This window comes from Onychomys torridus, chromosome 18 (assembly GCF_903995425.1).
Source record: "Onychomys torridus chromosome 18, mOncTor1.1, whole genome shotgun sequence".
Taxonomy (NCBI): Eukaryota; Metazoa; Chordata; class Mammalia; order Rodentia; family Cricetidae; genus Onychomys; species Onychomys torridus.
In genome coordinates this window covers 60459787-60472362 of record NC_050460.1, presented here as the reverse complement: position 1 = coordinate 60472362, position 12576 = coordinate 60459787, and the positions used below count along the sequence as shown (strand labels likewise).

At 47.8% G+C, this 12576-nt stretch overlaps 1 protein-coding gene across 3 annotated transcripts in view; it reads left to right on the top strand.

Moving 5' to 3' along the window:
• Positions 1 to 8511, top strand: part of Pknox1 (PBX/knotted 1 homeobox 1) — a 43118-nt gene extending 34607 nt beyond the window's left edge. For all 3 annotated transcript variants that reach the window (XM_036167861.1, XM_036167859.1, XM_036167860.1), the window contains 3 exons: positions 434 to 510; positions 3999 to 4171; positions 6240 to 8511. In XM_036167861.1, the coding sequence (XP_036023754.1) occupies positions 434 to 510; positions 3999 to 4171; positions 6240 to 6451 (462 nt within the window). In that variant the 3' untranslated portion in view covers positions 6452 to 8511. The remainder of the gene's footprint in view (positions 1 to 433; positions 511 to 3998; positions 4172 to 6239) is intronic.
• Positions 8512 to 12576: the final 4065 nt, after the last annotated feature.

Here is a 12576-nt window from a genome sequence, read left to right as displayed (position 1 = left end):
AACAGCTGCTGTAGTGTTGGACATTCTTGGTCAGGGAAGAGAGATGCTTCATTCTTATCTGTTTTTTTTTAATGATGTATTTATTTATTCTTCTTTTATGTGCATTGGTGTTTTGCCTGTATGTATGTCAGTGTGAAGGTTTCAGATCCCCTGGAACTGGAGTTACAGACAGTTGTGAACTGCCATGTGGGTGCTGGAAATTGAACCCGGGGTCTCTGGAAGAGCAGCAAGTGCTCTTAACCGCTGAGCCATCTCTCCAGCCCCCTTCATTCTTATCTGAAGATTTCTAAAACTAAAGTCTAGTTGTGCTGAAAGCTCTACTGTATCAGCCTTTTCTCTTGTTTATTTGTATGTTTCTTATTTGCCTGGATAAGCTTGGGTTTCCCTTTGAAAATCCAAAGCCCACTGTGACAGTAACTCTCTTTATTTTTAGCATCCCTACCCAACAGAGGATGAGAAAAAGCAGATTGCTGCTCAGACAAATCTGACACTGCTTCAAGTCAACAACTGGTAAGATGACCGAGTGCTGACACTCACCTATTAATGTGGCCGAGCCTGGCCACCCATATGCTCTGTGCTGCCATCAGAGTGCTGCGGCCAGAGACGGCATGTGTCAGGGTATATATCGGCACATGTTTCCGCCTGGCGTCTTGGTCTCCTTTAGAAATATACCATGGCCAGGTGTGATGTCACATGCCTTTAACTCAGCACTTAGGAGGCAGAGGCAGGTGGATTGCTGTGGGTTTGAGGCCAGCCTGGTCTACGTAATAGGTTCCAAGATGGCCAGAGCTGTTGAGAGACCCTGTCTCAAAAAAACAAAAACAAACCCATGCCGTCACTTTAGGCCTGCAGCTTGGGGACACAGTCTTGCACGGGTCCCTACAGTCATTCTACTAGCATGATGAGGCTTAGAGCCACTCACCAGAAAGGCCTGCCCGGAGAAGACCACCATGTTTACAAGTGAAACTTTGTCTGCTAGGTTCGGGTCACACTGTTGAAGATAGTGAGCCTGGGCATGTGTTCCTGTTGTGAGAACTGGCATTCTCAGAGAGAGTGGTGCACACATGTAGGGTGCTAGTCTACCCCGGTAGTCAGTCACTTGTCTCCACTTCACTGTCTTCAGATGGAAAACAGTGTCAGCTTCGTAGGATTAGCATGCGAAAAAGGAGGCACACACTTGCACTCAGAAGCATGGCTAGCTTCAAATATAGCTGTGCTGCAGCCAGCACACATGCCTGTTGCAGTTCTAGAGTAAGCCGTGCAGTTGGCCTGCTTATTATTCCACCAGTGAGGCAGGACTGTCCTTCAGGGTTGCATTAAACATGCCTGCTTTCTTGCGTTTGGGCCAGGATTTATTATTTAAGTAGCAATAGTAGACCGTACTGCTTGAGTGATTTCCTGGTAAATCCTTTAAATATAGTGCTGGCAGAAACATAAAGGGTTCAAGCCTGTTGCTATGAGCGCATGAACCATTCTTGGCTGGTGCTCAGTCTCTCGTTCTCTCTCTTTCTTTGGTGGTTGTTGAGATAGTTTCATGCTGTGGCCCAGGCTGGTGCTCCTCCTGTGACAGTCTCCCAAGTGTCTCCATGATTACTCTCACCTGGTCATGGCATAGTCTCACATTTGGTTGACATGTCGCCCCATTGACAGATGTTCTGGGAGGTGACTGGTGGTGGCTGCTCTGGGTCTTCTGTCACTATTGGGCTCCTCCATTCACATCCTTGTGTGTCCCACCATGCTGCCCAGCTCCAGAACGGTCTGATCTAGAAGGCTTAATACCAGCTTTTAATTTTGTAAAAAAGTATTTATTTTAGCCAGGCGGTGGTGGTGCATGCCTTTAATCCCAGCACTTGGGAGGCAGAGGCAGGAGGATCTCTGTGAGTTCAAAGCCAGCCTGGGCTACACAGCTAGTTCTAGGACAGCTACGGCTGTTACACAGAGAAACCCCATCTCAAAAAATAAAAACAAACAAGAGAATATTTATTTTTATTTTATGTGCATTGATGTTTTGCCTGCATATCTGTGAGGGTGTCAGATTCTCTGGAACTGGAGTTACAGACAGTTGTGAGCTGCCATGTGAGTGCTGGGAATCGAACCTGGGCCCTCTGAAAGAGCAGTCAGTGTTCTTAACCACTGAGCCATCTCTCCAGCCCCCAGCTTTTAATTTTGAAAAGTGGTAAGGTGACTCTTGAGTTCTTGAGTTTCTAAACTCCTTTGCTATCTTTAGGAGCTCCTTGTACTTTCCTTGGCTTGCATTCCTCTTGGTGTGTGGAGAGGGGGGCATGCCCAATGTTAGCCCTTGTGTCTGCCTCCTGTCCCTGAGTACCTGTACCTCAGTGAAGCCCTAAAATGGCACCTGGGACATTGGTAGGATGGCCTCAGGGTGTTAGGTAGCTTTCACCTAGGAATTTAAGTGACTGCTTTGGTCTTGAGACTGCACAGATGAGGGTGTTCAGAGAACATGTGTCGCCACCACAGAACCTGCTTTGTCCCTGAATCCAGGACCCTGAGAAGGGTGACCACAGTAAAGCTGGCTTGATCCAGGGTCCTGTTGGGTTGGAGATACTGTGGGACAGGTTCCAATCTGCTGGAGCCTCTGTAGGATGCTTCAGGGCCTTGTCTGTTGCTGTTGACTCTAGCAAGCAGACCAGTGTGGACAGGGCTCCCCAGGGGAGTGCCAGGGCAGCATCTGTATCAGGAAAAGCTGAACCGGTGCTCGGGGCTCCTTCTCGGTCTTCACATGTTCCACTGTCACATTGAAAGTCACCTGCTTTGGTGTCCTGGAGGCCAGAGGTTGAGGCAAGTCTTCTTAGTATGTCCCCAATGAGAAGCCATGTCTAGCCCTGGCCAGCCTGTTCTCTCTGCTGCTCTCTCTCTCTCTCTCTGTCTCTCTCTGTGTGTCTCTCTGTCTCTCTCTCCTCTTCCTTCTCTCTCTTCCTCCCTCCCTCACTCCCTCCCTCCCTCCCTCTCCCCCCCCCTCGGTCATAGCTCAGGTGTGAGCTCTTCATCTCACAGAGCAGCAAGATCTACTGGAGATTTTGTCACTCACATGGGCCGTGCTGCTGCTGAGTGTGTGGGGCAGGCAGAGCTTCTCATTTGAAATGGTCTTCTGAGCCGGGAGGTGGTGGCACACGCCTTGAGTCCCAGTACTCAGGAGGCAGAGGCAGGCGGATCTTTGTGAGTTCGAGGCCAGTCTGGTCTACAGAACAAGATCCAGGAAAGGTGCAAAGCTACACAGAAAACCCTGTCATGAAAAACCAAAAAAAAAAAAAAAAAAAAAGAAATTGTCTTCTGAAAAGACATGTCTCTTTTTAGACATTCTATTACTGTGTGCATGTGCATTAATAGGGTGGAGGGTCAATGTGCCATGACACACATGTGGAGGTCAGAGGAGAACTTAATGGAGTCAGCTGTCTTTCTACCTTTACATGAGTCTGGAGATGGGACTTAGGTCACTAGGTGCCTGTATCGGCTGAGCCATCTCACTGACCCCAAGACACAGTTCTTACCCTAGACCCCAGCTCTGGTGACTCACAGCATCTCACTGATGGCTCAGCCTGAGAATGTTCTGCAGCATAGGTCACATAGGCTCACTATGTTAACATTTTCAGTCCTTAGCGGAAAGAGTCAAACACATGTTGGTATGAACATATAATTCACAGGAGTGGGAGAAAGCAGACAAGATAAATAAACCACAGCAGTGCTGTGGAGACACTGGTCTTTGTTTAAAATTTAAAAAAAAAAAAATCTTTTTCTTTTCTTTTTTGAGACAGGCTCTGCTTGTATAGGGTCTAGAAGTCAATATGTAGACCTGGCTGGCCTTGAACTCACCTGCCTTTGCCTCCCTCCTAAGCGCTAGGACTAAAGGCGTGCGTCACCATGCCCAGCTGTCTGGAGATCTGGGTAGTCCTGAGCTTGTCAGTTGTTCCTCTTGTGAGCATGGTTCCTAAAGGGTGGAACCCCATGCCGGTCTTTACAAGTTCTTCATCCGCACACAGGTTCATCAATGCCCGGAGACGAATTCTCCAGCCAATGTTGGATTCCAGCTGTTCAGAGACTCCGAAAACAAAGAAAAAGCCTGCTCAGAACAGGCCAGTTCAGAGGTTTTGGCCAGATTCCCTTGCATCAGGAGTGACACAAGCCACACCCAGTGAGCTCGCCATGTCAGAAGGTGCGTCGTCACTTCAGATGGGCAACGGTGGGGACAGTGAGCCAGGTCAGCTGCTGGGAGCTGGGAGCTGTGGGCCTGACATGCTGCCCTTTCTCTGTATGTAAGACTCAAGGCTGGCAAGATGGCTTATTGGCTAAAGGGACTTGCCGCCAAGCCTAATGACCTAAGTTTGATTCCCAGGAGAGAAGCACCTCCTGCAAATTGTCCTCTGACCTTTACTCCGTGCCCACGTTACATTACACTCCCACACATACTAAACAAATGTTTGGAAATAATAAAACAGGAGGAGGCTGGGTGGTGGTGGTGCACACCTTGAGTCCCAGCACTCAGGAGGCCGAGGCAGACAGATCTCTGTGAGTTCAAGGCAGCCTGGTCTACAGAGTGAGATCCAGGACAGGCACCAAAACTACACAGAGAAACCCTGTCTCAAAAAAAAAACAACAACAACAACAACAAAAAACCCCAGGAGGAGGCATCTGTGGATGGACGTTAAGGCTCAGCATTGGTGGGGAGTTACGGTGTGCACGCTGCTCGTGGGAATGGTTCCCTGTCTTAAGGTGTCCTTAGCAGGTACTCTCTGTTACTTCCAATTTTGCTTTCTTGCCCTCCAGCCTTCGGCACGGACAGCGGAGTCGGTTCTCCTCACACCACCTGGCCTCTTTCTTTGGTGCCTGTGCCCGTCTCTAGCTTTTGACCCTTTCCTTCTCTCTCTGTCACTAGCCACCATTCTGATATGTGTGTCACATCAGCAACTCTGTGTGTGAGCTCTTTGAAGTCTGGGTTGTTTCGTATGTGATTAGTTTTGTTTTGAGATAAGGCCTCTCTGTGCTGCTCAGGATGACCTTCAGCACTTTCCCTCAGCAGTTCTGACAGAAGTCACTGCCTTCGTGTGTGTGTGTGTGTGTGTGTGTGTGTGTGTGTGTGTGTGTGTGTGTGTGTGTTTGAGTGTACAGGCATAGTGGTGTCTTTTCTTTTTCCCTTGGCAATATTCTACTAAGTGCTTAGGAAGCTTTGGGACAGTTTTTAATTTTTTTTTTCTTCATAATATTTTTATTGATTATTTGGGAATTTCACATCATGAACCTGGTAAACCCCCTCCCCCCAAAAGAAGAAGGAAAAGAAAAAAAAAAAAGTCCAATTTGTGTTGCTCATATACACACTGGAGCATGGTCAGACTCCTGGTGGTCTGTCCTTAAAGAAAACTGAGTCCTTCCTCACCCTACTCCCACCAGACGCCATCAGTTGTGGAGAGCTGCATGCCAGCATCCTTATCACAGTTTTTAAGGTTCTCTTGTCAGTGGCTTTCTGTCTAGGCTGTTACTTTTTTTTTTTGGACAGGGGTATGGTGTGGTGGTGGGGGTAAAGGCTGTGTTCCTCTTTCTCAACTGTGAGTCTGCAGGCATTGATACCACTGCAGAAGTAGCTCCCTTGCCCTTTACAGTCAGCAGGAGCACCATCATGGAGGTTTTAATTTCTTAATGTTGTTTTTAGAGTACTGGATATGGAACCACTAGCCTTACACATGCTGCTCTACCACTGAGCCACATCCCCCCCCAGACCCACCCCTTCCTCTTTCAAGCCTTCAGCTGCCTGTGTTCGAAGTCAGTGAGTGTCTCTGGCAGTTACGTCCTTTGCCATCCACTTCAACTCCGGTTGGCACATCACTGCCCTTCCCTTGCATAATGTTGATTCTGCACAGTGCGATTTGACCTCAGATTAGAGGCTTCACCTCCCAGAAGTGGTATTCCAGTATTTTGTACCCTCCTTTGGTATAGGGACATTTGATGCACACACAGGTGTACCCTCCTTTGGTGCAGGGACATTTGATGCACACACAGGTGTACCCTCCTTTGGTGCAGGGACATTTGATGCACACACAGGTGTACCCTCCTTTGGTGCAGGGACATTTGATGCACACACAGGTGTACCCTCCTTTGGTGCAGGGACATTTGATGCACACACAGGTGTCTTAGATGTCGACTGAGCAAACGAGCAGTACCTGTCTGTGCATGAAGCGCTTTTCTCGGAGTACTAGTGAAGACAGTAACAGTGGTGTGCTCTGCTTCAGGTGCCGTTGTGACCATCACCACACCTGTAAACATGAACGTGGACAGCCTGCAGTCCCTGTCCTCAGACGGAGCCACCTTGGCTGTACAGCAGGTCATGATGGCGGGCCAGAGTGAAGATGAGTCAGTGGACAGCACAGAAGATGACGGAGGTGCCCTGGCGCCCCCGCACATCAGCGGGCTGGTGCTGGAGAACAGCGACGCCCTTCAATAGGGCCGGCGTTGTCAGCAGGGCCAGCGCGGAGCTGGAGCACCTGACTCTTCATTGTTTGCACAGCAAACATTTTACACAGTTTTCTTTGTAATATGTTTTATATGTAGATATAGAAGAGTGCACTTTTGTATTTCACAGCAAGCTTCAAGATGTCTTCGCTGGTGCAGCAACTTCCTTCAGATGTGCGTGTGTGGGTTTTTAATGCCGGAAACGTGAGGAGTGGCCCTGCCCCTGAGTCCCTGATGAGATTAAGGAACAGTGCTGCCATTTTCTAAAAAATTATGCAGTTGCAATTGAGTTCTGTGGTTTACAGCAGGTCTGGGGGCTGCTGCTTGTGTTGCCCACAGGTCTGAAAGAGGATCTGCACTTGGGCTTCAGGGCAAGAGGATGCTGGCCCTGGTGGGCTGTGAGTGCCCGCAACACACTGCGTTCTCTCTGGGCACCATTTGCCTGTTTCATTTGCTATATAGAAAAAGAAACTCGTATTTTTACCTTGCTGGGATTATTGGATAAAAAGCTATTTTTATAAATCAGTTATTAATTGGATTATGACTATATTAAGGATAAATTTCTAGAGAAGGAACAGCACATGCTTGTCTTTCGATTTGGGATGTTCTGAAAGGCAGCTGCCCATGCGTGGTCTCCTCCTCCCCGGGAGGAGGCTCACCATAACTGCTAAAAGGAAACAACCGTCAAGTGAACTTTTGATATCTCCAGTTTGTGTTCCTGTGTGATGCTCAGATTGCATCTTACAGAGTGTACTCAGTAGGATATATGGTGAGTGAGGGCCGCCGCCATGCAGTGCCCTTAGTGTGCCATAGCTCTCTGCCATGCCTAGTCCAGCCTAATTCAACCTGACTGCAGTTACATGGCTACCCAGCCATGGTAACTGGGTGGTAATTTTAGTTGTTCTTTTGTTTGTTTGTTTTTGTTTTTGTTTTTGTTTTTTTAGTTAAAACGTGTTATACATAGAATGTTTATTATAAACTAATATAAATGTGCTCTACCCCACTGGCTCAGAGCTGGGGTAAATATCAAACACCCAAACTGTCTTACATAATGGGCAGCCATCTGGAAGTTAGAGCTGTGGAGGTATCATTTCAGCGGACCCCCTGTTAGCTCTCAGGCGTCTGCGGCTCTCTGGCTGTCACACACTTTTGTTGCATGTTGCTGCTTCCATTTCCAGGGTCCTCCCCTTCCAGTTACCACTCACGATTTAGGACAGTTTGGGGACTTCATTTCTGGGCGACATGACAGAGCAGGCTGTTTGCTTTTGGTTTACTTGGGAGGCTTTTTCTCCGAACACAAGTTCCCAGCTTCGTTTGTTGAGCAGCTGTATTGTCACAGATGGTACCTAGGCCCACCTGCTGATGGACAGCCATGTGGCTGTCAAGGGTGCCATGCCTTGGGACCCAAGGGTGATGATCAGTTATGGACCAAGGTTACCTAGAGGGACATCTTTAGCTAATTCACAATTTTTTTCTGCAACAGTTCACTGCCCTCCTCCCCAGATGTCTTGATTCCGTTTAGTCATGGAGCACACCTGGACAGCCAAGTAGTCAACAAGAAAAACAGGTTGTCCTTTCAAACCATTTAAGGAGCCTGCACAACAAAAAACAAAACAACAAAATAAAATAAACAAAACCAAAAAACTTGCCAGCAACTCTTTTGAGGAGACAGTAATATTTTAAGCAGCTTTTCCATTGCTTATTCACAAATTGTTTTAATGTTTTAAGTCAGGTATATAAAGCCTGAAAGACTGGCTATGTTGGGTTTAGAGTAGAAATGCATCGGCCTGTGAGCTCCTGCAGAGGTCTGCCACTCTCCCCAAAGGAAGCATAGTCCCTGCTGTCCCGATGTGTGCCAGTTGGTGGCTGCTCTAGCTGGGATTTGAACACCATGATGCTGCATGTCCTTTCCAGTTGAAATCAGCTTTCCTAAGCCCTGAACTCTCACCTGCTAAACTCAGAGGGGATAGCATGAAGATCATAAGAGAACCTGGGTGTAGTAGCACACTCCTGTAATCCCAATGCTCAGGAACTTGAGACAGGAGGTAAGCCTGGGCTACATAACCTGACCCTGTCTAAAAAAAAAGATTGTAAGAGAGCTGGCACAGGGCCCTAGCCTGAGTTTCTGTCCCCTCCCATGCACACTCAGATGCTTTTAAGTAGCTCTCATGAGGTGAGCCGTTCTGTTTCTTACAATGACTGCCCAGCATATTTTGTTCTTGTCTCAGCTGCACCTTCAAGACACCTGCTGACTGGGCATTGTGGAATATAAGCACTTAGGAAGCTGAAGCAGGAGAATTGCTGAAAGGTTGGGATCAGTCTCTGGTGCATAGTGAAACCCTGTCTCAAAAACCCAAGCAAAACTCCTGCTCTCCTTTCCTTGGCCTGTGGAGAAAATCTGAAAGCACATCTCCTTTGAGCTTTGTTTAAACGGTCAGATTCCAGCTTTCGTTCCTAAGTAAAGTCCTCCCTAACATTGGAGCCTTCTGAATGTGTTCTAAGACCTACAGGCAACCTGTGTCATTCCTGCTGTTTGGCTGCCTAGCAGAAATCTAGACCGGCTGACCGCCCATCTGGTGGGCTCAGTTTTCTCCTTTTTGAGTCCAGATTGTCAAATCGAAGTGTATATGCAATATGCACTGTGACCCTTCTGGCTAAGGCTGACGGGCCACTGTGCAGCCTGCTGAGTGGCCGGCGCACCTGTTGGAGCAGTCAGAGCCATGCTCCTCTCTGCATAGCCCCCTCAACGCTGGCAGGGAATGCCTACCCATCCTGAAGGCTTCTCCTGCAGGGCGCGACAGAACTCGGCAGTCTGCCTTTTTCAGTTAAGTTTGGTCTTTGAAACTGACAATCTTTAAAATGTGAATACTGTAACAATATGTTTTCTCGGATTGTTGTCTTTAAAAGGATTTTTGTGAAGCAATTGATTTATCAAAGAAAAAAATTAAAAACGAAAACATGCCTTGTGGATGATTGATTCTGTAAAGCTTGTGCCACCAAGCTGCTTTTTCACGGTAAGTGAGATTTTCCCGATTGTCACACATCTTGCAGTGATACCCAAGTTCCTAGAGACAAGCTGGCACTGTACCAACTGTCGAGCCTCATTCACACTTTCAAGGGCCTGGGCTTCGGTTAGTCATTTTTCAGGAAAAAAATTGCAAAACACTTTTCATTGTTTTCATAAATGGAATTGCTTTGACGTAACAAGAAAAGAATGACTCATGGTCCACACTGGAAAACCACCTGTGAGGCGGATCCTGGGCACATCCAAGGTGCACAGGAAATTGTCTAGGTGTTGTAGGTACACAGCTTGTGCTTGGAGCCATGGACCAAAGGGTTTTTTTCTTCGGAAGTATGTGAAAGGCCTGGGGATGGAGCTCGGTAGACGCCTGCCTGACGTGAACAGAGCCCTGAGTTCAATGTCCAGCACCCCATAAATGTGGCACGGACAGACACCCTCCTAATCCTGGCAGTTGGGAATAGAAGGTCAGCAAATCAGAAGTTAAAGCTCAAATTGAACTGCATCATAGGTCTGAATTAGAGACCTTGTCTAAAGACAAAAATAACATCCAAAATTGGGACTCTGGGTGGCCAGTATCTTGGGAAGTATTTGACCAACTTTCAGAAGGTGGAGGTATGTCATTGTTGAGCTCTGCTGTCTAAGGTGGACAGATGACCTCAGGAGGCCACCAACAACCGGGCTCTCAAAAGGACTTCATTGGTGAGACGGGAGAATTTGGTTCATAGGTTTGGTTTATCAAGCTCTGAAATGATGTTTGTGGCTAACAAGATTAAACATACCTATTTAGACAGAGACAAGAAGATTAACAGTGGCCTAGCAAAATAACTGCACATAGGTGGTGTATTTGGATTAAAAGCTTGGGTTTTTTGCGTCTTGTTGATTTATACAAGTCTTTCTGTGGACTCAAAGAGGAAGCCTCGGTGCATAGTTTTTCTTTTTTGTCCTTGTACGATTAGATCTTCAACCTTCACTGGATCCTGTGATCCCCTTCCATTTTTCAGACCTAAACGTTGCCAGGTATGGTGGTTTGTGCTGATAATCCCAGTATTTAGGATGCTGAGGCAGGAGGATTTCAAGTCCAAAGACAGCCTGGGTGACATAGCCTGTCTCCAAACCAGAAACAAACCTAAAGACCTCTGCCGCTGTAATATCTGAGTACATCTGCCTGAGGAGATTTCCATAGGCTAACAGTGTGCTCTCCTCTGCAGAAGGCCCTCTCGTGGGGCATCACCAGAGAAGATTGCTCAGACATGGGCTTAAGCCGGCACAAAGTTTATTAGCTGGCCTGGTGGACTCTACTGGGTGCTCAGGATCCCAGTGTAGCCCCCAGCCTTTCTCAGGGTGAGCTTTTAAACACAAAAACCATGACATGCTTCGGTTAACAAGAATAGTTAGCCAGAAGTAGAACTGCAGAAGCCAAAAAGCAAGGTTAGTGCATTTGTAGACTTTCTTAGAACTACGGACTTCAATGGATGAAGTCTTGGTTTTCATTTTGGTGGGTGGTGCTGCTCCATGTGGTTTTATAGCCTAAATGATACTTCCATCATGGAGTCAGTTGTGCTAAGGGCTCTGTTATACTCTTCCCTCCCAGCCTCTTCCTGCCTGGCCTTCAATGTTCTGGGAGGCCGATGTGGCCTGAGCTCAAGGGATCCTCTGGTGAGTACTTCATAGGCAAGCAGCATTTAGAATCATTGTGCATGCCAGTGATGCCATTCTGTGTTCTGTTGTTGGAACTCAAGACTTGGCCATATAAAAACAGCAATGGTGTTAATATAAATTGGGAATCCTTTCATCTCATCATACTTGGACAGTTTTTAATTATTTTATGTGTATGGGTGTTTTGCCTGCAAGTATGGCCTGATGCCCATGGAGGCCAGAAGAGGGCCTTGAATCCCCTGGAACTGGTTTTACAGGTAGATATATGCAACCATGTAGCTGCTGGTGATGGTCCTGAAGAGCAGCCAGTGCTCTTGACCACTGAGCTATATCTTCAGTCCCTGGAAAGGACAGCTTTAATGGCAGTGATGGCTTTTAGTTTCTTCCTTGCCTTTGGCAGGCCTGGAATGGGGACATAGGAAATAGAGCTTGCCAGCTAGGTCCTGAGACCCAGGTCACCCCTTATGCCATTAGACCCAGGCATACATGGCTGGGACCTGTGTGTGAAGGACCTCCTCCTGTTCCTGCAGGGCTGGCTGTGTGCAGCAGATGACTCCCATCCCTGAGGGTGGCGAGTGTTCTGCTTCTATGGTGCATCCTTTGACTCTCCAGCTGGCCTTGTCACTGTGGTCTTGGTGTCTCTGTGCATGCCCCCTTCTTCATATCCATATACCTGGTTTCCAATTTGCCCTTCCACACTCCATCTTTCACATGCTGATGTGCTCACTCCCTACCAACTCTCAACTCCAACACCATTGACCTTCCTCTGAGGATGGACCTTTAGCGGCATCCCCTTTTGTGGCAACCAGAGGAAAACATTTTGGGAGTCAGTTCTCTTTTGCCATTTGGATTCCAGAAATGGAACTCAGTTCATCAGGCTTAGCAGCGAGTGCCTTCACTTCCTGAAGCAACACGCTGGCCCGGGCACTTTTAAAGATGTCTGTATATATATTCGAAACATGTCTTGCCATGTGGCTCAAGTTAGCCTCAAAACTTGTGGCAGCCCTGCCTCGGCCTCCCGAGTCTGGGATTGTAGGTGTGTGTCACTGTGCATAGCCCATCTCTCTTCTTAAAATGAAGCAGTGGGAACCTTCCTGCGGTGTCCTTGACCCCTTCGGCTCCTACAATCCTTTCTCCTCCTCCTCTGCAGGATTCCCGAACTCTGCCTAATGTTTGGATGTAGGTCTCTGCATCTGCCTCCATCAGTTACTGGATGATGCCTCTCTGATGACAATTGAGCCAGGCACCAATCTGGTCACAGGAGACAGCCAGTTCAGGCTACTTTACTTATCCACTATTGCTAGGAGTCTAACCTGGGGTCCTCCCCACAGACCTGGGAGGTTCCCTTGCACCCTGACCCTGGAATATCTCCCCCCATCCTTCTACTGCCCCCACCTCACCGCCGCCATAGCAGTTGCCCCTGTAGGGCTCACAGAGAC